At 51.4% G+C, this 26,672-nt stretch overlaps 1 protein-coding gene across 2 annotated transcripts in view; it reads left to right on the forward strand.

The window, feature by feature from the left end:
• Window positions 1-26,672, forward strand: part of LOC115084727 — a 793,897-nt gene that overhangs the window by 65,187 nt on the left and 702,038 nt on the right. Inside the window, exons 1-2 of one of the 2 annotated variants that reach the window (XM_029589966.1) lie at window positions 6,405-6,667; window positions 6,814-7,904. In XM_029589966.1, coding sequence (XP_029445826.1) covers window positions 7,020-7,904 — 885 coding nt within the window. In that variant the 5' untranslated portion in view covers window positions 6,405-6,667; window positions 6,814-7,019. Of the gene's footprint in view, window positions 1-6,404; window positions 6,668-6,813; window positions 7,905-26,672 lie in introns of those variants that run through there. The other variant, XM_029589965.1, reaches the window with a different exon arrangement.

Raw genomic sequence — 26,672 nt, forward strand, 5'->3', positions numbered from 1 at the left:
CTTTTGTTTGCGCCTGGTGCAAAAACAAAAGTACGCGAACGCGCTTTTTAAAAAAATCTACCCCTTAGCGCGGTACACCAATCGTGGAAAACCTTCCAGATCCTAGCATAAGCAAGTGTAGTGGAAGACCAACGCGCCCGAAGGAGAGTAGACACAACTGCATCCGAATAACCTCTCTTCCTTAACTGCTTCCGCTCATAAGCCAAGCCGCCAGACAAAAGTGATCCGCCAGATCGAAAAATACCGGACCCTGACGGAGAAGATTGGGAAGATGACCCAGACGTAGCGGACCGTCCACCGCCAGATTGACGAGATCCGCAAACCACGGGCGACGCGGCCATTCCAGAGCTACGAGAATCACCCGACCTTGATGGGACTCTATGCGTCGTAACACTTTCCCCACCAGGGGCCACGGAGGAAACACATAAAGAAGGATGTGATGGGGCCACGGAAGCACCAACGCATCCACCCCTTCCGACGCGTGTTCTCTTCTTCGACTGAAGAAATGCGCCGCTTTCGCATTTAGTCGAGTCGCCATCAGGTCCAAGCGCTGAGTCCCCCAACGCTGAGTGATGAGACACATCGCCTCTGTCGAGAGCTCCCATTCTCCTGGATCTAGATGCTGCCGACTGAGGTAATCTGCCTGAACGTTGTCCACGCCGGCAATGTGGGTGGCCGCGAGGCGCGACAAGTGTCGTTCCACCCAGTTCATCAACAACGCCGCCTCTGTCGCTACCGCTCGACTTTTTGTGCCTCCTTGCCGATTTATGTACGCCACTGTGGTCGCATTGTCCAACAGAATTCTTACCGGTCGGCCGCGCACCATTGGAAGGAGGCGACGCAAGGCCAGACGTACCGCTCTGGTCTCCAATGGATTGATGGACCAAGTGGACTGGAGCGCTGACCAGGTGCCCTGGACTGCTCAGGACTGGCAAACCGCCCCCCAGCCTGAAAGGCTGGCATCCGTCGTCACCACCATCCAGGATGGAGGTTCCAGGTCCACTCCCTGTAGGAGATTGCCTGGAGTTAGCCACCAGGAGAGACTGGAGCGGGCCGGCTCCATCAAAGGCAATTCCATCCCGTAATCCTCTGATCTGGGATCCCAACGAGAGAGAAGCACTCTTTGTAACGGCCGCATATGCGCAAAAGCCCACTGCACCATCTGTTGCGATTCCGGGTCGCCCCCGGAATCATCGCCCACCTTATCTGCACTCCGCACGGGTCCCGCGCTCCCCGGGCCTCCAGGGACCTCGGCTGCCGCAGGCCCGGCGTCTCCCCACCTTGCCCGGGCCTGCAGCTCCTTCTCCTTCTGCCTCCTTGCTGCGCCGGAGCAGCCGGCGCCTCGCGGCGGTAGGCCCCGCCTCCTAGACGCGCGCGTGCGTCTCGGCCCAGAATTTAAAGGGGCCAGCGCGGGAATATTCGGGGACGCCTCCTGATGACATCAGACGCTGCAGGGTACTTAAGCCCTGCAGCTGGACCAAGACTCTGTCTTGCAACGAGGTTCCCAGGTTTTTTCCTGTCCCCAGTTGCTGCGTTCTTGCTTCGTGGTCTCCTACTTGGCTCCTGACCCCGGATTGGCTTACGTTTATTCTTGGCTCCTGACCCCGGACTGGCATTTGGTATTCTCTGGCTTCTGACCTCGGACCGGCTTACGTTGACCCTCTGGCTTCTGACCCCGGACCGGCTTTCGTTGATCCTCTGGCTCCTGACCTCGGACTGGCTTACGGTGATCCATTGGTTCCTGACTCTGGACTGGCGAGCAACGACCCTTCGGCACTCAACCTTGGACCACAGCTGACCAGGCCCCCGCGGGCCCTCCGAAGTCCCAGCGGCCGGGTCCCTACGGGCTCCTCCTGGGGGGACTCCGGCTTCCAGGGTGAATCTCCTAAGTCCCAGCGGCCGAACTCCTACGAGCTCCTCTCGGGGGAGGATTGGCTTCCAGGGCGAAGGTTCTCTCAACACAGTGCCAGCGCCACCATCACCTTCTTCCTCGCCAGGGCTCTTGGTCGCATAGGGCTCCCAGAGTTCCGCCTTCGGCCAGCCACCAGTCTGTCCTCGCCGCCTCCCGGTCGGGGTCGCTGCTGCAACCACCTACAGCAGCTCTTCCTCCGGCTCCGATCGGCCCAAGGGTCCACGAATCCAACACCGTCTCCATAGTAGACACCATATGACCAATGACTTGCAAATAATCCCAAGCCGTGGGAGTCGAAAGGTCCATCAGGCGCCACACCTGTGCCATGAGGTTGAGCATGCGTTGATGTGGAAGAAAAACCTTGCCCACCAAGGTATCGAACCGAGCGCCCAAAAACTCCAACTGTTGGGTCGGCTCGAGTCTGCTCTTCTCGAAGTTGACTACCCAACCCAACGACTGAAGTTGACGCACCACCAAGGAAACCGCTCGTTTGCAGGACGCTTGCGACTTTGCCCGGATGAGCCAATCGTCAAGATAGGGATGTACAAGGACTCCTTGCCGACGGAGAGAAGCCGCGACCACTACGAGAACCTTGGTGAACACTCGCGGAGCGGTGGCCAACCCGAAGGGGAGGGCACAAAACTGGTAATGGCATCCTAACACCATGAACCTCAGGTATCTTTGATGTCGCTCTCGGATTCCAATGTGGAGATATGCCTCGGTCAGGTCCAAAGAAGCCAAATATTCTCCCTTGTGGACGGCCGCAATAACAGACCGTAGAGTCTCCATACGAAAGCGAGGCACGCGTAACGCCTTGTTCACACCTTTTAGATCCAGAATTGGACGGAAGGTGCCCTCCTTTTTGGGAACCAGGAAGTATATGGAATACCGACCTGTCCTGAGCTGGTCTGGCGGGACCGGAACCACCGCTCCCAGTGCCTGTAGGTGATCGACTGTTTGAGCTATAGCCAGCTGTTTTTCCCGCGGACCGCACGGCGATATCATAAAAAGATCCCGGAGGGGATGTACAAAATCCAACTCGTAGCCGTACCGAACAACGTCGAGGACCCGTTGATCCGAAGTTATTTTGACCCACTCCTCCCAGAACCGGGACAGCCGACGTCCGATAAAGGGAACGGAGGAATGGGCCTGCGCACCTTCATTGTGCGGGCTTGCTGGTAGCGAAACTTTGGGAGGAGCCTCCTCGTTGAGGTCTCCTGCCACGAAAGGAAGGAGACCAAGACTGGGGTCTCATTGCCTGCTGCCTCTGGGGAAAGGAACCACCTCTTCCCGCACGGAAATGCCTTTGACCCTGAAAACGAGCCCTGGCATTCCCAAAAGACCGAGACTGACGAGGCTTATACTCCGGTAATTTATACACTTTGTTGTCTCCCAGGTCCTTAATGAGCTGATCTAGTTCCTCGCCAAACAGCAACTTACCCTTAAAGGGGAAGGAACGTAATCTCGCCTTGGAGGTGGCATCCGCCGACCAACGACGGAGCCACAGCAACCTCCTGGCGGAAACTGCCGAGGACATAATGCGAGCTGAAGTGCGCAATAAATCATATAAGGCATCCGCTGTATAAGCGACCGCAGCTTCTACACAATTGGCCTGCTCTGCCTCGCCCGGAGGAAGCTCCTGCGTGGTTAGCAACTGCTGGACCCATCGCATGTTGGCCCTCTGCACAAGGCTGCTGCATGCCGCCGCCCAGACACCCAGGGCAGCCACATCAAAGATGCGCTTCAACAAGACCTCCAGCTTGTGATCCTGGAGATCTTTCAAGGCTATACCCCCCGTAACAGGGATAGTAGTATGCTTAACCACAGCCGTGACAGCCGAATCCACCGCGGGTGTCTTCAAAAGATCCAGGGATTCCGTAGGCAAGGGATATAGCTTTTCCATAGCTCGAGTCACCCGTAGGGAAGCCTCTGGCAGCTCCCACTCCTTCGAGACAATCTGCAAAACTTTGTGATGGAAGGGGAAAGTCTGAGGGGGGGCCCGAAGCCCTGCCATAGCAATATCCCCTGTAGAAGTGTCCGCATCTTGGGGCGGCGCTGTCAGCTCTAGCTCTTGCAGGACATGGAGAATGAGGGAGCTTAACTCATCCTTCCCGAATAAACGTAGCACCTGGGGGTCATCCCCCTCTACGGACCCCTGTTCGTCCGCCGTCAGCAAATCCGGAGCCCCCGGAGGATCCGTAGCGGCTCCTGCGTCCCCCGTGCCCTCAGCCCCCCCCCCCCCCGCGGGAGGGGGACATTAGCCCCGGAGGGCCCCATGCCCAGCGGGCTCCCTTGGGCCAAGGAAATTTTGGGGACCTTTGGAGGAGAGGGAACTTCCGCCTCCCAGCCAGATTCTGCCTGCAAAAAAGCTTTGTGCATTAATAGCACAAAGTCTGAGGAAAATGGCACTGACCTTTTTAAATTCTTCTTCGTGGATCCTGAGGGAGGAGGGGCTTGAGGGCTCCCCAAACCGGGCGGGGATCGCGGGCTCTGCTCGCTAGGAGAGGGAGTAGGGGAGATTTCCTCCTCCGAAGCTGCCGATTCTGCCTGCCTCGTGGCCAAGATGGCCACCGCACTCCTCCCCGAGGGAGGAGGGGCCGGGGAACGGCTGCCTGAAGCGCCGCGATGCTGCGGTGTAGAGGGAAGAGGAGACCCGCTGCGGGCAGCGCTCAGCCCACGAGAGGGTCACTCGCCCCCGGGAAGACATCGGGGACAGAGGCCCTCTCGGGAGAGTCGCGCCCACGCCCCCCCACAGGCTGCGCAGGCCGAAGATCGCGGCATCGCGGGAGAGAAGACGGAGCTGCAAGAAAAAGGCGCCAAAAATCAAGGTGAGTAAAAAACTTCACCAGCACAGCGCGCTGGGTGGACTAGTCACCCCCTCCGGAGTCCGTAGAGGCTCTGGCAGGCCGAGGTTGAAAAGGAGGAGCTCACTGCCTGTCCCCAACAGGCCTTAAGTGGCTCAAAAAGAAAAAACTTTTAAACCTCTTTTTTTTTTGTAAAACCCCCTTCAGGGCTGGGACCCCTGGAATTGGGGGGAGGGTGACCGGCCCACCTGTAAGCTCTCCCCCAGCCTCAAGGACCGTCTAGTCCGGGAACTGCAGAGGGCACTGCCCTCTGTGCCTGCCCCACACTGAGCTCCAAACCGCGCTGCGCCAAGACAACCAACAACACAGACAGACAGAAGGGAGAAAGGGAAGAAACTAATTGATCTTGTCCCTCTGTTGTTGTTGTTTTTTTTTTTTTTCCCAGTACCAATAAACTGACCAGGCCGGGACCGCAGGTTATGCCTCTCAATCTGCTGGAGTCAGAGAATATACTGAGGGATCGCAGGTGGCACACCAGTATATCTAGGGGGTGCTTTCAGTTTTCTCTCTGACTCCATCTGCTGGAGGGGAGGCATAACCCAGCTGTCTGGACTGATCCTGGTACGTACAGGGAAAGGAATTTTCTTGTTTTGTCTACCTGAGTTTGGGAAGGAAGTTTTTTCTTCCACCCTTACCCTAAGCTGGAAGCTTTAAGAACTGTTTCCAGGGAAGAGGTGTTTCCTCCAGGAAGGTCTACAGACATCTGTTTGAAGAGGAGTGGAGAACATCTGGAGACCCCCAAAGAAATTTCCACCCAAGAGACAAGGGACACAGCCAGATTGGAGATTGGGTGTGCCCTTGGACTTAAGGTACTGAGGGGAGGGGATCCATTCATGGTTAGGGCTCCGCAGCCATCTTGGGACAATTATCATTTCACCCCATGGAGAATAAGCACGGTCCATGCCCCTGTACTGAGGCCCACCTCCACATAGGTAGAGAGACTTTAAATTTGTACTCTGATATGGCAGAAGTACCTGGATATATCTGGACACTTAATTATTTACTCATTTTAATTCTTTTGCAGCCAATCACAGTAAACTTTTATTTGAATACCATACAGCAAGTCCAGCCTGTTTTGTTAGTGTACCTGCCCCAAAGTCATAGTAACACACATGGAAGGGATTTGACCTGTGCCTTGAAGAATATCCTTTGCCTCCAAGAGACAAAGAACCCACACTTCAGGACAAAAGGACTAGTGACTGTAGCACTGGGACTCAGCGTGGGATGTTTATGGCCCCAGCAAGATTCAGCCCAAACAATGAATTGAAGGTTACAGTCAGGGCCGGAGGAACCACTAGGCAAGCTAGGCCTGTGCCTAGGGCGCTGCGATTTAAGGGGCGCTGCGGCAGGCGGCAGAATTTTGAAAGGGCAAAAAGTGCCCTTTCAAAATTCTGCCTTTAGCCCCTACCAGGTATTTTATAGGTTTTCTTTTAGGGGGGAGGAGTCGGGGCTGTGACCGGAGGCGGGGCTGGGGGCGGCACAAGGCTGAAGGTGCTTAGGGTGCCCAATCCCCTTGCACCGGCCCTGGTTACAGTTTGTTTTTAGAAGGGATGTGGAGGCGGGAGCAAAAGCAGAGTACATAAGTGCACATTCTTCCTTCCCATCCCCTCTTGCTACTCCTCCCCACCTAGAAGCAGTCCTCTTCTCCAGTCTCTTTCAACCAACTCCCATCTCTTCCTCTGCTCATTCCTCAGCACCTTCTCTTTCCTATCAGGTACAGATTGGAGCCCAAGATTTCTCTCTCCATCAGTCAAGAAACTGCAGAACAAGATTTTTGAGTATACAGTAAATATTGACAGATAAAGACCAAATGGTTCATCCAGTCTGCCTCGCAACGTGTTCGAGGTTGTAACTGAGGCATTGTGGCAGTATGAGTTCTAGGGAATTTCTGGTTGGTATCATTCCTGGCCTTTACTTGACTTCCATTTTGTAATTTTTGTCTTTACCTTTTATTTTAACCATTTTATTACTTTGGAATATATTACCATGCTTAATCTGTTAGGATGTTAGTGTGACATTTTACTGTTTTCACTCCAGGCTTCAGCACTCAGTACATCTTCTCATCACCACCAAGGGCCCGAACTATTTTCTTTATGTCTCCCGAAAAGCTCAAAGATATGTTTTGCGACGTCGAGCACGTAGTCAGCGTCTGACGTCACCCGTCTCTGCTGCAGCCGGTGGTGGCCTTGCACTGCGCATTGATACTTTTTGTTGCTTAAGTTCCGGTAGAAGATTCTGGCGCAATGGCAGCGGCAAGTGAGACGTGCCAGGAGCGGAGAGGGAGGCTTCAGGAACAGATGGGCGAATGGCGAGGCCCTCAGCCTGGAGAGGCAGAGGAAAACTCGGAGGAGCAGGGCATGCAAGATATGGACCTAGTGATATCGGAAGAGGAGGAAGAGGTGGAGATGGTGGTGGCGGCGGCGGCCTTGGGATACGAAGGGATGGGGGAGCGGGAAGTCAAAGAACCCGAAACGGCGGACGAGCAGGGCTTGCAGGATATGGATCTGGTGATTTCGGATGAAGAGGAGGAGGTAGTGGCGGCGGCAATAGGATATGAAGAGATGTGGGGGGCGGGAGTCGAAGACCCTGAAACGGCGGCAATGGCCTATCAAGAGATGTGGGAGCTGGGAGTCGAAGATCCTGAAGCGGCGGCGGCGGCGGCAATGGGCTATCAAGAGATGTGGGGGGCGGGAATCCAAGATCCCGAAGCGGAGGAGGAAAACGCAGAGAAGTTAAAAGTTCAGGTTATGGCGAAAGAGGAGGAAGTAGCGGCGCTGCTAATGGGATATGACGAGATCGGGGGTCCGGGAGTCCAAGAACTGGAAGCGGCGGAAGAAAATGCCGAGTTGCTGGGAATGCAGGATACAATGATACGGAGGGAGGAAGTGGCGGCGGAAATGGGAGTTGAAAGGGTTGGAGAGTCGGGAGATGGACAGAGTGATATTGAAGAGGGAGAAGCGGAGAAGGCGGGAGATATGACGGAGCAGAAGGTGGTGAGACCTTTGGAGGAAGAGCAAGAGAAAATGCAAGCCAAACCACAACAGACGATGGATACGTCAGGGGTGGCTGATAAGAAACAGCAGAAGGTGGTGCAGCCGGAAGCGGGGAATCTGCAGTGCAGAGCCACGGTGAGTGCCCTGGTGGTGGGTGGGGAGCTGCAGGGCCAGGGAAGGTAAAAGTTGGCGAGGCTAAATCTCGCGCCCACTCTCCCGACAGCGGGTATGGGGGAGGGATTCCTGCCGACACACGGCGTTTCGGACGCACTCCAAAATCTGTTGGCGGCGGGGTGGACTTCTACAAGTAGCGCTTCGCTCCACCTGAGGTGCTCGAAACTGTTGTGCATCTTGGGTTGCCCGGAGGCCCCCCCCCTTTAAAAATCATTACCCCCCAACTCCCCCATGATAGACAAATGCATGTGCCCTAGTCAGTTTGGGGGAATTGGAAAAATGCTCGGAGGTACTAATGGGTTTTTATTTATTTCATGGCTTTGGGAAAAGTGCTTAGTACTTGGGCCTGTTGAATAGTGTCTGTATATTAATGCTTTTGGATGCTTGTGTTTTGTGCCCAGAGGGTACCTGCAAACAACTTTGTAACCTGACTTGGGAACGTTCTCGCATGCAAAGGTCATTTGGGTAAGGCATGCCAAGTGAAATAAAAGGGTAAACTCTCTGGAGTGGACAACAGCTATGCAGTTTGCACTATTTAGTGGCCTAATTAGAATGCTTAGCAGAGTACACTTTGGCAATTGGTACCAGCATCAGAGAGTGTTTACTATTTTGATTTCACTTGAAATGGTATGGCCAAATAGACTTGCATGCCAGATAGTGCTCAAGTCTGGGTGCACAGTGCCATTCTGGCGTGCAGGGCCATTTGGCCTTTCTTAACTAGGAAGGTAATTGGGCAGCAGTCAGGCCATTGAGAGCTGGGCCTTGCTGTTCAGCCCTTTTCATCCGCTTTTAAAGCCTTCTAGCTGCTGTCCTGTCCTCAAGCTGAGTGAAATGGGGAGCGTGTGCACTGCTTATACAAGTGGCAGCAGCAGTGAAAGAGCTCTGGCAGCCAAAGTAACTGAGCCAGTTACCTGTACCATATCAACTTCTGTGCTTGTGTATAGAGGGAGTTGATCTACTTTGGGTTCATGTTGCCTCCTCTCCCTTTGTTTTATAATTTCGAAGAGGCAGGGGGCTTTTTGATTCTCAGAGTTTGACGTGACACATTTTTTGTTAATGTGGGTATGCTATGGGCTTCAAAAGATTGGAAAACACTGGTCCGGGCTGATGAAGCTCATGCAGTTTAGTGCGCTTTGTTGGCTTTGGCCAATAACAGGAATCAAGTGTGAGAATGCTTAAGAAGGCTGACATGAAGCACTATGACCAGATAGCTGCAGAATTCAGTCACCTGTGCTATGAATTGGTTGCCCTGTATAAATCCTTTCTGGTTGATCTGCTCTTCCAAGGGCAGTTTTTTTTCATGCCTGTCCTAGAATACTCTTTAGCTACTCTAATTTTAAAGATATCCACAAAGAAATGGATATGAGTTGCGTGCATTGCCTCTATTGCATGCAAAATTGTCATGCATATTTATTGTGGATATCTTCAAAACCAGACTGCAGGGACTACTTGGCAACTGGCATTTTCCTAGCGTGTAGTAGATGGACTCAGGACCAATGAGTATAGTGTGCTCCTGATAGTAGTTGGAGACAGATTTCAATCTGATGTCAGCACTACATACACCCCTGCAGGAAGCTCTGCTCGTCTGTATTTCTGTCTCCTTAGCAGTTTGGGACTCTACACACGCTCACGCAGCGTTAGGGAAATACAAACCAAAGTGCGGTGATACCTAAGGGGTAGATTTTCAAAAACCGCGAATAGGCCTACTTTTGTTGGTGCTCCAGGCGCCAACAAAAGTACGCTGGATTTCAGTAGATACGCGCGTAGCCGCTGAAATCCGGGATCGGCGCGCGCAAGGCTATCGATTTCGTATAGCCGGTGCGCGCCGAGCCGCGCAGCCTACCCCCATTCCCTCCGAGGCCGCTCCGAAATCGGAGCGGCCTCGGAGGGAACTTTCTTTTGCCCTCTCCTCACCTTCCCCTACCTAACCCACCCGCTCGGCCCTGTCTAAACCCCCTCCTTACCTTTGTTGGGGGATTTACGCCTCCCGGAGGGAGAAGTAAATCCCCGCGCGCGCCGGCGGGCGGGTCCGGAGGGCGTGGCCACGCTCCCGACACGCCCCGAAAACGCCGCGCGGTTCGGGCCCGCCCCCTGACACGCCCCCCGACACGCCGCCTCCGAAAACCCCGGGACTTACGCGAGTCCGGGGCTCTGCGCGCGCCGGTAGGCCTATGTAAAATAGGCTTATCGGCGAGCAGGGCTCTGAAAATCCGCCCCTATGGGTCCCTTCTCCAGTCGAGAATTTCTGAGGTGATTTCCATGATCCCCCAGAGGTAAGCCTCGGTCCAGGAGCCAGTTCCTGGCGTGGACTTAGCCCCCAGGAGGGAGTGGCTGAAAGGCAGCAGGTGCAAGACCGAACGCGGTGGTGAAGGTATTTCCCCCGCCCCCCCCCCAGCACGAGACCGGGAAGTGCCGAGACAAGGTAAGGTAGAAAACTTTAAATCTCCGAGGCTCGGATAGCCGCACAGATCGCCCGTCGACGACTGTCCCATGGGGTTGAGCAGCCCCTTCCAGGCTAGACCCTGAGCTGGTCCTCCTACGTGGAGACCGGGAGGGGGTCGCCACCTTAATCACATGGTGGCCAGCGCCATTCCCCCCCCTTTGATCGCCATACTGTCCGCCTAACTGAGCCGTGCACACAGCGGCGAGCCATGCGCATAACGTAGTTGCGCACATAAGTGCCGTGCCCACAGCGAGGCACACGAGGGTGCCGGGCGCATAGCGCCACGCTCAACAGCACCAGGCGCAGAAGTTCGGCTGCGCACAGACCGGGCTGCGCACAGACCGGTCTGCACGCATATCTTCGCATCCTGCATGCGCACCCGGAGCACATATCTTCTCCTGGCGCGCGCATATAAACGCACAGACCGGGTTTGAACGCCCCTACCCGCGCAAACCATGGCACCACCAGCCAAGAAAGCGAAAGTACAAGCCCTCTGTCCAGCCTGCCACATTAAAGCTGCACAGCATGAAGAGGCTACTGCCCTGTGCGAGACGGCACTGGGAGAACCAGGGCAAGGTCCATTGTGACAGCCAGAAGGCAACTGTGGCTCCGAAGCTGGTCAGCCAACGCGACTTCTAAGACGAAATTAACAAGAATGCTGTTTTTAAAGGAACCCTCCTGTTCGGAAGTGAACTGGAGAAGTTAGCCGACAAATGGGGCGAATCAAGAGAAGCCAACGCCCCTCTCCCTGAACATCCAGGCGCAGAGGATCACAGCGTTTCAGACTGTACAAGAATACGTATCAAGCAGGGGCAAGGTGCTTGATACGGAACAAACACAACAAGAGGGGAGCCGGCCCAGGCCCCAGCTGCACCCCACAATGAGAATCAACAGACAAATCCACAGGAAGAAGCCATAGGGGGCAGGCTTGCCCGATTGTACCAAAGATGGGTCGAGATAATGTTGGACAAGTGGGTCCCAACCATCATTCGAGAGGGATACTTTCTGGACTTCCACAGCATCCCTCCAGACAAATTTGTGAAATCTCCCTGCCTTTCCCCTTCCAAGAAGAAGGCAGTGAAAACCACGCTAACCAAATTGCTCGCCTTAAAGGCTATAACACAGGTGCCTGCGCAGCAACGAAATACTGGACACTATTCCATCTATTTTATCGTTCCCAAGTAAGAGGGAACGTACCGCCCCATATTGGACCTCAAGTCGGTCAACCGCTACCTAAGGGTACCACACTTCCACATGGAAACCCTACACTCGGTCATAAGGGCGGTAAAGCCGGGAGAATTTCTGACCTCCCTGGACCTGTCAAAAGCCTATCTGCACATCCCGGTCCATTATGATCATCAGCGCTTCCTATGCGTCACGATCCTGGACCATCACTACCAGTTCCGAGCACTACCGTTCGGGCTAGCTACAGCCCCTCGGAGGTTCACCAAGATCATGGTCGTAGAGGCGGTGACACTGAGGAAAGAAGGAATCCTCGTTCACACATATCTAACAACATTATCTAACAACATTATCTAATCCCATATCTAACCCATTATCTAACAACATTATAATACCACCTGTTTAGCTAGACTACATTAGGCACCGTACCTTTTAATTATGTTATTAACCCCATATATCTTAACCCAAGTTAATTCGACCTGTTCATTGTAAGACATTTACTTGTCATTGTTATTGTTGAGAATGTAAACCGAATTGATCAATAATTCTGTTATTGGAAAGTCGGTATAGAAAAATGCTAAATAAATAAATATCTGGACGATTGGCTGATCAGGGCAAAATCTCCAGAAGAAAATCATCAGACGACCACTAGAGTCGAATATCCTGGAGAACCTTGGATGGGTCGTCAATGCAACCAAGAGCTGTCTGCAGCCCTCCCAATCTCTAGAATACCTGGGAGTCCAGTTCGACACCCAACAGGACAAGGTCATTCTTCCCCCTACAAGGAGAAGGAAATGGATGGACCAGTTGAGAAAACTGAACGGTGCTCGCCCCATGGTAATGGACTACCTCAAAGTCCTCAGACTCATGACATCAACCCTAGAAGTCGTACCATGGGCAAGGACCCACATGCGACCACTAAACGTTCCCTACTATCACGATGGAACCTGATGTCCCAGGACCGGCGGAGGTATGGATCCAGCTCCTATGGTGGCTACAAGAAAACCACCTGAGCAAGGGAGTAAGGCTATCCCCACCGTCCTGGGTCTTGATCACCAAGGATGCGAGCCTATGAGGGTGGGGAGCCCACTGTCAGGAACTGACGGCCCAGAGACAATGGGACAAGGAAGAGTTGGGATGGAACATCAACCATCTGGAAGCCCGGGCAGTCAGACTAGCCTGCCTACAATTCAGTTACAGACTCTGGGGTGAATCTGTCAGTCATGTCTGACAACGCCACAATAGTGGCCTCCATCAATCGACAGGGAGGAACCAGAAGCCAACAGGTGACCCTGGAAATAGACCCCCCCCCTAATGGCATGAGCGGAAGCAAACCTACAAGGGATCTCAGCTGCCCACATCGCGGGGAAAAGACAATGTTGCTGTGGATTAACTCAGCAGGAAAAGTCTTGACCCAGAGGACTGGAGACAGTCAACCACAGCCTTCCAGGTGGTGGTAGGCCGCTGAGGAACTCCAACCAAGGATCTTCTGGCAATCCTGTCAAACGCCCAAGTCCGTAAGTTCTTCAGCCGTAGACGAGAACCACAATCCCAGGGGATCGACACCCTGTTCCAGACCTGGCCACAGGAAGACCTGCTGTACGCCTTTCCTCCATGGCCACTACTGGGCGGAATCATCCGCAAGATAGAACACCACAGAGGGCTAGTACTTCTAGTGGCCTCGGACTGGCCAAAAAGGCCGTGGTATGCAAACATGCGAAGACTTCAGGAGGGGGAACCCTCTGTGTCTACCTTCACTTAGGGACCTGCTCCAGCAAGGACCGATCCTCGACGAAGGCCTAACTCAATTCTCGCTTACGGTCTGGCCATTGAGAGGACTCGCCTGAAGAAGAGCGGATACTTGGGGGCAGTGATCGACACCTAGCTCAGAGCACACAAATTTTCCATATCTTTAACCTACATACGAATATGGAGAATATTCGAAGCCTGGTGTGAAAACCGTGACATCCTTCCGCGGACAGTCAAAATTCCCATGATCCTGGAATTTCTGCAGGCTGGCTTGAAGGGGTTATCTCTCAACTCCATCAGTCCAGTGGGAACACTGAGAGGAGAGGCTCACCTTGCTGGTGGCTGAAAGGAATCAGTAAAGTTTTGCTTGGGACATTTTTTTTTTTTTTTTTTTAAAGTATTGGGGCAAAGTTAACTATTTGGTAATATTATTTAGTGTGTTTGTGTATGTGCTTTTAATAGTTAGTAAGGCAGCAAATAAACAGAAGCTAGTGTTTGTATAAAAAAAAAATGAAAAAAAAAGTAGTCAGAAGCTAGAAACAAACTAGGAGCAGTGTATACCTAAGTAAAAAGGTTGAAAAGTTCGGTTACTCAACTTGGAAAAGTGAGGTAGTATGATTTGGTTTGATTAGGTACCAACATTTGTTAATCAAGAGAGCAGTGAGTCGCTCTGGCTGACTAACTGAAGTTAGACTGTTTGTTTGTATTTCCCAACCCACCCCTAGCTCATCCTTTAATTTATAGGCAGGTGCCACTTTAAAAAAACAAACAGAAAACACCTTATTGACAGTTTGATCATTTCCTGTGTAGGCCACTACTAGACATATAGTGAATTCACTAGTACATTTAAAGGACATTAGACACATTCCTACTCCCATAGCAACCTAAAACGTAAGGAGCTGAACAAATTTGAGATGAAGGCAGCAGTCCAGCAGCAAGAGGGGGGCTTCCCAGTCTTTTGCATAGACGTCACGTGTATGATTTTTTACCTGCTGGTGAGAAATTGTACATGTGCATGCTATTTCCGAGGGTCTACCCATGTGGAGACCCTCCGAGGGGGTCGCCATATTGCTCGCCGTCGCCATCTTGGCCCTATTCACTTCGCCGATCGAGAGCGCACAATTCAAGCTAGGCGCACAAACCACTTGTGCGCATAAACTTACATGCACATAAAACCTTGGGCGCATAATTGCGCGCACAGATCCGGGCACATATCTAAGGCTGAACGCACAGCTGTGCGCACAATTACATGTTCATCTTAAGCGCACCGGAGCGCATAAGAGTTTACACGCTGACAGCCATGGCAACTCCAGAAACAGGGATAAAGGCTCAGGCCTCTGCCCAGCATGCCACATCAGAGCCGCGCTAAGCAAGGAGGCCGACGCCCTATGCACGCAGTGCGAAGAGGCCCTGGGAGACCCAATCCCACCCAGGGCTGAGTTCTGGCTCCTCAGGGGGTACCCCGGACCTAGCCAGGGGGACCTCCCCACAGACGGGCACCCCCAAGGAACCAGTGCCCCTCAGCTTTGACCCAGCGTCCGATCTCATGGGTGGAATTCTTTAAGGGGATTCACGCCTTTGTTCAAATGCAAACTGAACCTCAGGCTGACCAGCCACATGCTCCACAGGAGGAGCCTCATGCCCCAGGCACTTCAAGACCTAGGCACAGGCTTCCACTACCCAGAAGCCCCACCTATGGGACTCTGATATCTCTGAGGAGGAAGCCAAACCCTTGGAAGGGGGGAGCTCCCCCCAGGGACAGAGCCTCACTGAACCATGACACGCTTCTTCACAAAGTACGAGCTCCCGGACCTGGTCAACCAATGCCTGACGGAGCTCGCTATCCTGGGCCCAGATACTTCGGGGGAACCTAAACCGGAACACCTGCTGGAGGGTCTTTGACAGACTTCTCGCCATTTCCCTCTGTTACAAGCAGCACAGCAGCTGATTGACCTGGAATGGAATGCTCCGGAGTCCACATTCAAGGGGGGATGAGCTTTGGCAGCCCCGTACCCCCTGGACCCGGCAACCAAAGATCTGCTTGCATGCCCAAGAGTTGATGCCATGGTCTGCGCGGTCTCCAAGCGCACTACCATCCCAGTGGAGGGAGGAGCCGCGCTCAAGGATGCACATGACCGGTGGCTGGAGTCCATCGTCAAACAGTCATTTGACATAGCAGCTATGTCTCTACAAATTGCAGCCTGCTGCACCGTGGTGACATGTGCCTGCTTATCACAAACCAGGAACAACACACCGGGAGAAGACATGGAACCAGCAGTATCATTCCTCGCGGGCGCTGACTCCGACCTAGTACGCACTGCGGCCGGAGGAGTGTCCTCTGAGGTGGTGGCCAGGAGGCAACTCTGGCTCCGAAGCTGGTCGGCCGATGCATCTTCCAAAACTAGGATGCCCGACAAAGGATCCCTCCTGTTCGGCAGTGAACTAGAGAAACTGGCCGACAAATGGGGCGAGTCCCCATTACCACGTCTACCGGAGGATAAGATGAAGAGAAACCAGTGACCCTTCCCCAGCTCCTCCAGGGGCAGAAGTTCATAGCGCTCCAATCTTTACAGGAGCAACTATCAAGCCCCCCGCCCTACGGTCAGGAACCAGTATTTTTGGACCAAGCACAACAAGAGGGGAACCTGCTCGGGTACGGGCCCCAGCCGTACCCCACAATGAGATTCATAAGAAAATGCCATACTGGGTCAGACCAAGGGTCCATCAAGCCCAGCATCCTGTTTCCAACAGTGGCCAATCCAGGCCATAAGAACCTGGCAAGTACCCAAAAACTAAGTCTATTCCATGTTACCATTGCTAATGGCAGTGGCTATTCTCTAAGTGAACTTAATAGCAGGTAATGGACTTCTCTTCCAAGAACTTATCCAATCCTTTTTTAAACACAGCTATACTAACTGCACTAACCACATCCTCTGGCAACAAATACCAGAGTTTAATTGTGTGTTGAGTAAAAAAGAACTTTCTCCGATTAGTTTTAAATGTGCCCCATGCTAACTTCATGGAGGGCCCCCTAGTCTTTCTACTATCCGAAAGAGTAAATAACTGATTCACATCTATCCGTTCTAGACCTCTCATGATTTTAAACACCTCTATCATATTCCCCCTCAGTCGTCTCTTCTCCAAGCTGAAAAGTCCTAACCTCTTTAGTCTTTCCTCATAGGGGAGTTGTTCCATTCTCCTTATTTTGGTAGCCCTTCTCTGTACCTTCTCCATTGCAATTATATCTTTTCTGAGATGCGGCGACCAGAATTGTACACAGTATTCAAGGTGCGGTCTCACCATGGAGCAATACAGAGGCATTATGATATTCAGCCGACCTATCCAAGGGAAGAAGCCATAGGGGGCAGACTAGCCCTGTTCTACCGCAGATGGTTCGAGATAACTTTGGACAAGTGGGTCCTAGCCATCATTCGGGAGGGGTACTACCTGGATTTCCTACGAATCCGTCCAGACAAGTTCATGGAGTCCCCCTGCCACGACCTCTCCAAGAGGGCGGCAGTGGAAGCTACACTGTGCAGGCTACTGACCCTCGAGGCCATAACCCCAGTGCCTCCACAAGAAGTAAATACTGGGCATTATTCCATTTATTTTATCGTCCACAAGAAAGAAGGAACATTCAGGCCCATCCTGGACCTCAAATCGGTTAACCGCCACCTGAGGATTCCCTGCTTCCGCATGGAAACCCTACGATCCGTAATAAGAGAGATACAACCGGGAGAGTTTCTCACATCCCTGGATCTTTCGGAGGCCTACCTACACATCCCAATTCATTAGGAACACCAGCGTTACCTACGCTTCAAAGTCCTGAACCGTCACTATCAGTTCTGGGCACTACCCTTCGGGTTAGCCACAGCACCCCAGACGTTCACCAAGGTAATAGTGGTGGCAGGAAACCCTGAGGAAGGAAGGAATCCTCGTTCACCCCTTACCTGGATGATTGGCTGATCAGGGCAAAGTCACCGGGGGAAAGCCGCCAAGCAACCAGCAGAGTCATAACTCTACTGGAGAGTCTAGGATGGGTGGTCAACACAAAAGCTCCCTACAGACCTCATAGTCGCTGGAATACCTAGGAGTCCGATTCGACACCAAAGAGGACAAGGTCAGCTTGACCCCCACAAGGAGATCAAAATTGTGGAACCAGCTGCAAACCTTGCTTGAACGATCCTTGTCCCACAACATGGGATTACCTGCAAATCCTCGGGCTGATGGCATCCACCCTGGAAGTTGTGCCATGGGCGTGAGCCCACATGAGGCCCCTACAGCGCTCCCTCCTATCACGGTGGAGCCCACTGTCCCAGAACTACACCGTACGTCTATCACTCCCGGGCAGAGTTCGGACCCAACTACAGTGGTGGCTGCAGGCTAGCCACATGAGCCGGGGTTCAAGACTATCCTCCCCAACCTGGACCCTACTCACCACAGATGCCAGTCTACAAGGATGGGGAGCACACTGCAAGGAGTTAACCGCCCAAGGGCAGTGGCACGCAGAAGAGGCGGGATGGAACATCAACCGCCTAGAAGCGCGGGCATTCAGACTAGCCTGTCTGCGGTTTGCTCACAGACTCTGAAACAATGCAGTCAGAGTAATGTTGGACAATGCCACGACAGTGGCCTACATCAACCGGCAGGGGGGAACCAGGAGCCAACAGGTGTCGCTAGAAATAGACCCCCTGATGGCGTGGGTGGAAGCAAACCTCCAGGAGATCTCCGCCGTACACATCGCCGGGAAAGACAACATCACGGCAGACTTTCTTAGCAGGGAAAGTCAAGACCCATGAGAATGGAGGCTGTCGTCCGCAGCCTTCCAATTGATAGTGAATCGGTGGGGGACACCGGACATAGACCTGCTGGCAAACAGATCCAACGCCCACGTATCCAGATACTTCAGCTGCAGGCGGGAACTGCAGTCCCAAGGGATCGATGCCCTGGTAGAGACCTGTCAACTTTCTAAATACCATCAAATTAACAGTGCTTGCTGTAGCCTGAATTTTTGTAAACAGGGAGACCTCATAAGATGTGGCGGGCTCACCGTGTGAGCGCCCGGAACGCCACTTTCAAGGTAGTGCGGTGATAATTTTTCGAATACACCGTCAAAGAAATTCAAATCATTTGTTTTGTACAGATTTTGTTTTCTACTGGTACAGACCTGGCCACCGGGGACTCTACTATACGCCTTCCCGCCATGGCCCCTATTGGGCGCGATCATTCACAAGATACAACTACATAAGGGACTAGTTCTTTTGGTGGCTCTGGATTGGCCAAGAAGACCCTGGTATGCAGACATGAGAAGACTGCTGGCAGGGAACCCTATTCCCCTGCTTCAACAAGGTCCGATCCTCCTCGAGGACCCAGTTCAATTCTCTCTTACGGTCTGGCCATTGAGAGGGCTCGCCTGAGAGAGAGCGGATACTCGGGCGGTAATTGACACTCTCCTCCGAGCACACAAGTTCTCCACATCGTTAACGTACATAAGGATCTGGAGAGTATTTGAAGCCTGGTGAGAAGACCACAACATCAAGCCACGCTCATTTAAAGTTCCCGTGATCCTGGAATTCTTACAGAATGGACTACAGAAGGGTCTGTCCCTCAACTCAATCAAGGTACAAGTGGCCACATTGTCATGCTATGGCCCCAAGAGCGAGGGCGACAGCATAGCTTCTCACCTGGATGTGTCATGCTTCCTGAAAGGAGTCAAACACATTCGCCCACCACTAAGGTGGCCGATACCTCTGTGGAATCTCAATCTCGTTTTGGACTTCCTAGTGGGAACCGCCTTCAGACCCATCCGAGGCCTGTCCCCTCTGCCTGTTAACCTTAAAGACGGTGTTCTTGCTGGCAGTGTGTTCAGCCCGCCGCATCTCGGAACTACAAGCACTGTCCTGCCGTGAGCCGTTCCTCAGGCTCACCCCGGGGTCCATCCAACTACGCACTGTTCCCTCCTGCCCCCGCAAAGTGGTCTCACACTTCCACCTCAACCAGACCATCTCGCTACCAACGGCGGATGGCTTGAAGAGTTCAGAAGAAGCCCGTAGTCAACGTCACCTCAACATCGGCAGACTCCTATCCAGATACCTGGAAGTGTCGGAACCCGTAGGAAGAACGGACCACCTTTTCGTGCTTCACAACGGAAAGAGACAAGGGGAATCGGCCTCGCGGGCAACAATCGCCCGCTGGATCAAGGATGTCATCAAGGCGGCCTACGTAGAAGCTGGCAAGCCACCACCTCTACAGGTCAAGGCCCATTCTACCAGAGCCCAGGCAGTATCCTGGGCAGAAACTAGAATGCTGTCACCTGCCGAGATCTGCAGGGTAGCGACATGGTCCTCCATCCATACTTTCTCCAGATTCTACCGTCTGGACGTTCAGGCTCGGGAGGACACGGCATTTGCAAGGGCAGTACTAAGTGGGTCACGGGCAGCCTCCCACCCGGTTCGGGAGTAGCTTTTATACATCCCATTGGTCCTGAGTCCATCTGCTACACGCTAGGAAATGGAGAAATGACTTACCTGATAATTTCGTTTTCTTTAGTGCAGACAGATGGACTCAGCATCCCACCCTTGGCTGCCGTCACGCATGGTTTTTCAAATAATTCAAGGGTAAGCCATGTTTTCATTTACCTAGGGCATCCACCCTGCTGGGTGTTGACGCTTTCTGGTTGAGTACACTGGTGGTTTCCAGCTATAGTTAATCAAGTTTGAACGTTTAAGTTATGAAGTTATTAAAGTTAACCAAATTATTAAGTTAATCAGTCACACACATATCCACAATGCTTTTCGAAGAGAATACTGAAGAGCTGCACTTCCTGCAGGGGTATATGTACTAGGGGCTGACGTCAGATTGAAATCTGATCAGTCTCCAACTGCTAACAGGAATACACTGTACCCATTGGTCCTGAGTCCATCTGTCTTCACTAAGGAAAACAAAATTATCAGGTAAGTAATTTCTCCATTAATGTTTCAAAACAGCTGATGAACAGAATAACGCCAAACAATTAAAACTCCTAAAAAATTGTCCAAATATCAATAAAATACTTCAAAACAGCAGACACATCACATAATACTCAATTAAAATGGCAGTCAATCCAGAAAAATAAACTTAAAATGCCACCTTTACTTACCCTCTCCAGCAACTGTCCTACTCCTTTCCCCTGAAAGCACATACCAGGAGCAGGAGTATCCGCTGAAGCTCTGTCCTCACGGACCTCTTCTTTAGGGCCCACAAGTCACTTATTTTCTCACACACCCACACACCCTGCCCAGTCTCTGTCTCTCACGCACCCCCCTCCCCTCCAGTCACCTCCCTGCCCTGTCTCTGTCTCTCACGCATGCTTAGAGCCCCAATGCTGTGTTCCCCTTTAATTTCGCAGTGGCAGATTTCCCAGGGCTGCTGCTGCCTTCTCAGCCGCACTGAAGCAGCAGACATTTATTTTAGAAAAATATGCCACAGCACTCAAGCCTTTCTTCTGGCTGTCGGGATATCCACGGCTGCTGGGAGCTCCAATTGCCCCATCTGTAATCAGCATGGCTGAGTGCCACTTTTACTTTAAGAGAGGCTTTGCCGCGCTCACTGTTGCATCACGATGTGAGACCCCGGAGCAACCGGCCTCTTTGTGCTTGTGACTCATTGCCACTTTGGGAAATCCCTACTCTATCGCGGTTTCCTGGCGTGGCTGGCCAATTTTCTTTGTGGCTCGCCGCTGTTTAATTTCAGCACTTCCACATGGCGGTGACAGGGTCGGGCTTCTTTGCCGCCATGGGCCTGGACACTGCCACTCCTCCCAGCCCCTCATAAACCACCCCACCTCTGGGCTGTGAGATGCTCCACTGGCCAATCAGCGGCTTCCTTCTTCCACTGGCAGGAAGAAGGGAGGAGGCTTCCGATTGGCCTGCGGGGGCAGGAAGAAGGGAGGAGGCTTCCGATTGGCCTGCGGGGGCAGGAAGAAGGGAGGAGGCTTCCCATTGGCCTGTGGGGGCAGGAAGAACTGAGGAGGTTTCCCATTGGTCCGCGGGGGCAGGAAAAAGGTAAAGGGAAGTATAACTGGGGCTTTGGGACACCTGGAGCCGCAACACACCAGCTGGTGCTTGGCGACACATTGGTATGTCGCGACACACCTGTTGAGAACCGCTGGTCTAGGTGGTTCACATATAAAAACATACATAAATCATAACAGATAAACAGATAATGTGATAAAACAGACTTTACCATGGAATAATAGAGGCATTATGAAAACATTTCAGTCTCACCTTGATTTTTTTTCACTTCAGTTTGTCATGGGGTCCTATGGCTTTTTGATGTTTCTTTGTTTCCTTTAGTGTTCAGTTCCCTTCTGGACGGCATTGACCATAGATTGTTGCCCCTATCAAATTTGATTTAGCTTCCCTTTTATTTTGAGTTGATATGCCTACAGGGCTCCAGTTTTTCCCAAGGACATTGTTTGCTTGGGGGCATCACTTGATGTCCGGAGTTGCCACAAGTATGCACAAAAGGACACTGGTCTCGCTTGGATTTGAGGGGTCATCTGTTTGGGTACCATAAGACTGATCCATTGCCATCTGAGGCATCGATGTCAAAGGACTATCAAGCCACACCAATGGATTTAGTCACTTGCATTGGGGGGGGGGGGGGGTGCGGGGGAAGGCATTGATTCCCTCAATGTCAAAGGCTGGTAGGGATAGAGAGGACTTTAGTCTTATCTCCTATCTCCTCCTTGTCCAGGAAGGCATTTGGTTCCTCTTCTTTGCTGGCATTAAGGAATCCGAAGATCCCCCATCAATAATGCTGAGCACGGGGATGGTCCAGCTTTTGCAGAGAAATCACCACAACAACCTCGGTGAGGAGTCTCTATCCTCCCAGTTTACCTGGGGTTTACCACAGTTTACACTGATTGTGGTGTCAGCCATTGGTGGTCCTCTTGCTTCTGAAGAGGGTGTGCCTACGCCTCCTGCCTCCCAAGTTTCTTGGCATTGTCGATACTTTAGTTGGAGAGATGCATGCAGAAGGCTGTAGGAAAGGTGTTGCATAGCCTCCATGATGGAGCACAGATGGCACATTCTTTACTTGAGCTACTGCTTGGCTCGCTGCAAGCACTAATTGGTGTGCTACTGACACTTCCATCGGTCTTGTTGCCCATTGCCGGCGGGGCATCAGTCTGTGTCGGCCGATCTATTGGTCATCAGAAGTTCATTGGAGAAGTGGAAGCTCCTTTGGAGTAAGGGCCTTATGGTCTAGGCCCTGGAAGCTAGCTGCACTGGTCATCGAACCGCTGGCTGAGGACGGAGTGCCTAGCGTTCCTTTCCCTGGCAGTTGCAGTGGGTCGTAATCAGACTATTCTGGGGGTGCGGAGGCTCCAGTGGCTTGGATGATGCGGCTCTCGGTCTAAAGCAGTAATTCTATCCAGTGTGTTACGGCTCCAGTGTCTCACTGCCCCAGTTGTGCTTCCCCGTTCCCTGCCCCCACAGCTCAATGGCAAGCTGCCTCCATTCTTCCTGCCCCTGCGCAGGCCAATCGGAAGCTTCCTACCTTCTACCTGCCAGGAGGAAGCTTCTGATTTGGCTGTGAGGCAGGAAGAAGGTACATAGCATAGGCCGGGGGTTGGAAGGAGTGGAAATATCAAAGCGAGGCCTCCACGGGAGCTCATCCCCATGGTGGTGAAGAAGCCCGACCCGATGAAGAAAGGCCGCCATGGGATTCCCATCTCCGTGGCTGTGAAAAAGAAGAGCCTCTGGAGTAAAGCAGCGGCGGAACTGGAGCCCATCCCTGCAGCGAAGGAAGAAGAGGCTTGGTGGTGAGGCCTGGTGCATCCATGTGAGAATGGAAGCCTGGGTGTGGATGTGAATGGGAGCCTGGGTGAGGGCTGATGTGCGTGATTTTGAGCTTGTATATGAGAGAGCATGTGTGTGATTGAAAGAGACTGGCCAGGAAGAAGACTGTGTGCTTGAGGAGACCTAGCTTGGTCATGGGGTCTAATTTGTGGTGTGTGTGTGTGAGAGTGACTGGTTGTGGGCTCTAAGAAGAGGATCGTGAGGATACAGCTTCAGCAGCTTCTGCTGCTGCTTCTGGTGTGTGCTTTTGGCCTGCAAGAGAAAAGAGTAGGAAAGTTGCTGGAGATGGTAGGTAAAGGTGGCTTTTTAAGTTTATTTTTTTTGATTGACTGCCATTTTAATTATTGGGTATTATATAATCTGTCTTTTGAAATATTTAATTGGTATTTGGACAATATTTTAAATAATTTTTGAGTTTAATTGTTGGATGTTCTGTTCATCAGCTGTTTTGTAACATTTATTAATATAGTTTTACAATTATTTCTGCGTGGGGTTCTACAGCAGCTTGGCTTATTCTGTTTTCCTAATAGGAAGTATATTGGTGTTGAGGGCCTGGTTTAATATTTCTAGTGTTACCTTTTCATAGATAGGGTTGTTACTGTTGGAGTGCATGCCATAATGCAGGTATAACTTTGGGCAGATTAGTTGTGTGCATTATTGCAGATCCTGGGACTAATTAGGTGCTATATTTGTTTCCATTTCTCCAGGTTTGCACTGCATGCAGAGTGGCTTTCTTGGTTTTCCATTCCAGTTTGTCTCCATATTTATAATTTGTGGTCTTTCTGCCCTTGGTGAAGGTCTGCTTTGTGTGTGACCGAGGTGAGGTATTTTGCTAGCATGTAGGCATTTGTATCACTTATTGTGTGTTCTAAATAGGATATACTTTAGTGGAAAATTAGTCTTTTCATAAGGACTTTTCAATTAGTCTTTTCATAGTAGTAAAGGGAGTTTGTTTTGCTTTTACTGAGATGTCACCAGAATATCTTTTTTTGTATGGTGAGTTGTATGGGTAATGACCTAGTTCTGTTCTGACCCATTGTTGGTGGTCAGGGGGGTTCCCGTGGATGCAGAGTGTATGTTTACATATAGCCCCGTCACACTGAACATGTGACAGTCACGGTCACATGTTCAGTGTGACACGCATGTGAGAACTATCTGTCAGGTGTGTCCTGGCTGAAAAAGGTTGAGAACCACTGGTCTAAAAGACACTCACATCAAGATATTCCCTAGTCACGAATTATCTCAGATTTGTGGTGTCTTCTCAAAATGCTTAGGCATGGTGCTAGTGCACCTAGCAGGCTGGGAGTGCATGTGTTGCTCTATCTGAACAATGGGCTGATCAAGAGTATGTCTTGGGCAGGAGCCAAGGAGTTCTAATGCATGACTAACCAGGTTTTATAGTTAATATGGTTCATCAAGAACACCAAATCTCACTCCTGCCTGCTCAGTTGGAAATAATTTGAGCTCTGTTAGACATTGCTCAGGCTGGAGCCTTCCTCCCACAGCAAGGAACTGTCACCCTGATGGCTATTGTGGCAGAAATCCAAGAAAGTCAGCAGACAGCATGACACATGTTGTGGCTGTTAAGCCACATGGTGCAGCCGTTCATGTTATCCCCATAGTTCATCTTATTTATGTGACAAGCCCAATGGACTTTGTGGTTTCAAGCCACTCAGGATTTTCAGGATTATATTCTAGTCACTCTGTTGCTCCAGGAAACTTCAGTGCAAATTGTGCTAACCACGGATACATCCAACCTTTATTGGGTAGCTCGTATATTGTAAATGAGCTTTGCATCCAGGGCTCTTGGTCTGCCTGCTAATGTCGGTGCTAGACAAACATCCTGGTGTTCCGAACAATATGATACACACTATAGGCTTTGAGATCAGCTGTCCAACAAAATCATACGGATCTAGATGGACTAACGTGGTGATGTATTACATCAATAAGCAGGGATGTACAGGACCCTACCTCCTATGTAACAAAGCAGTCCAGTTGTGGACCTACACTCTTGGGATGGTGCTCAGGGCCGGTCTGAAGAATGGGATGGTAGACTGAGTCAGTACTTCAGACCCCATGAATGGTCCCTGGAACAGGAAGTGGAACTGGAAGGTCCCTCTTTCCTGCTCCACTTACAGGATGCACTGCAAGCTAGCCTTGGATGCCTTGCTCTCCTTTGGGGCCCAGGAAGGGGAAAAACTGATTCTCATAGTCGAGACAAATATGGTTTCTACTCCCTTTGAGAGTTATCTATTGGGAAACTTATCAGACTAGGGACTTCCCTCAGATTTCATCACTTGGGATCAATTCATATTGTATCATCTCATTTTCCAGGCCATCTTGCTCATGCCAGGCTTATTCTACAACCTTTTGACCTTTCTTAAGATGTCGTGTGTTCTCCTTTCTTCCTGATAGCTTTCCACCAGAAAGTCCTATGGACTGAAGTAGAGGAGTTTTCCCATGTGGAGTGAGCAAAGGTCCTTAGACCCCCTTCTGCTCACCACAAACACTGCTTGACTACCTTCTACAGCTTTCTGAGGCTAGTGTTAAGATTAACTCTGTAAGGGTTCATCTTTGTACGATTGGCACATATTACCATAGAGAAAGTAAGCCCATCTCTGCACATGTTTTAGTTATGTTTTATGTGGGGTCTGCTTCATTTGAAGCCTCCCATCAGATTTTTTATGTAATGGAACCTCGGTGTGGTTTTGTCATAGCTGATAAAAACTCCTTTTGAGCTGCTGTGCCCTTGTGACCCTGAAGTACCAGACTTGTGCTGTATTTTTGGTGGCGGTTTCTTCAGTGCGCAGGCTCAGTGAGCTTCAGGTCTTAGTGATTTGTCCACTTTACACTAAATCTTTTCATAATAGATTGTGTATGCACCCTAAGTTTTTGCCTGAGATGGTGTTGGAATTCCATCTTCATCAATCAATTGTCCTTCCACTCTTTTCCCCAAGGCTTCATGCTCACCAAGGTGAACAAGCCTTGCACAGTTTAAAATGCAAGAGAGCCTTGGTCATCTGTCTGAGGAGGATAGCTTTTTGATTCTTCTTGATCAGAGATAGCTGGGGGTTGCTGTTGCGAAGCAGATGCTCTCTAATTAGGGAGGCTTTACTCTTTTTGACCATGTCAAGGCTCACGCCGTTTGAGCCATGGCAGCGTTGATGGCTCATTTGTAATCAGTCCCCATGAAGATCTGCAAGGATGCAATGTGGAATTATGTCTACTCATACAAATTGCATTATTGTTTGGACAGGGATGGCCATTACAACAAAAGGCTTGGCCAATCTGTCCTCTGGAAATTGTTTGAGGGTAGAACCCAGCTCTGTTCTGGCCTAGGGCCTGTTGATTTTCTTCTAGGTTAAGAACATAAGAAATTGCCGTACTGGGTCAGATGAAGGGTCCATCAAGCAAAGCAACCTGGTTCCAACAGTGGCCAATCCAGGCTACAAATACATGGAAAGTACCCAAACACTAAGAAGATCCCATGCTACTGATGCCAGTAATAGCAGT

The sequence above is a fragment of the Rhinatrema bivittatum genome, chromosome 2, assembly GCF_901001135.1.
Source record: "Rhinatrema bivittatum chromosome 2, aRhiBiv1.1, whole genome shotgun sequence".
NCBI lineage: Eukaryota > Metazoa > Chordata > Amphibia > Gymnophiona > Rhinatrematidae > Rhinatrema > Rhinatrema bivittatum.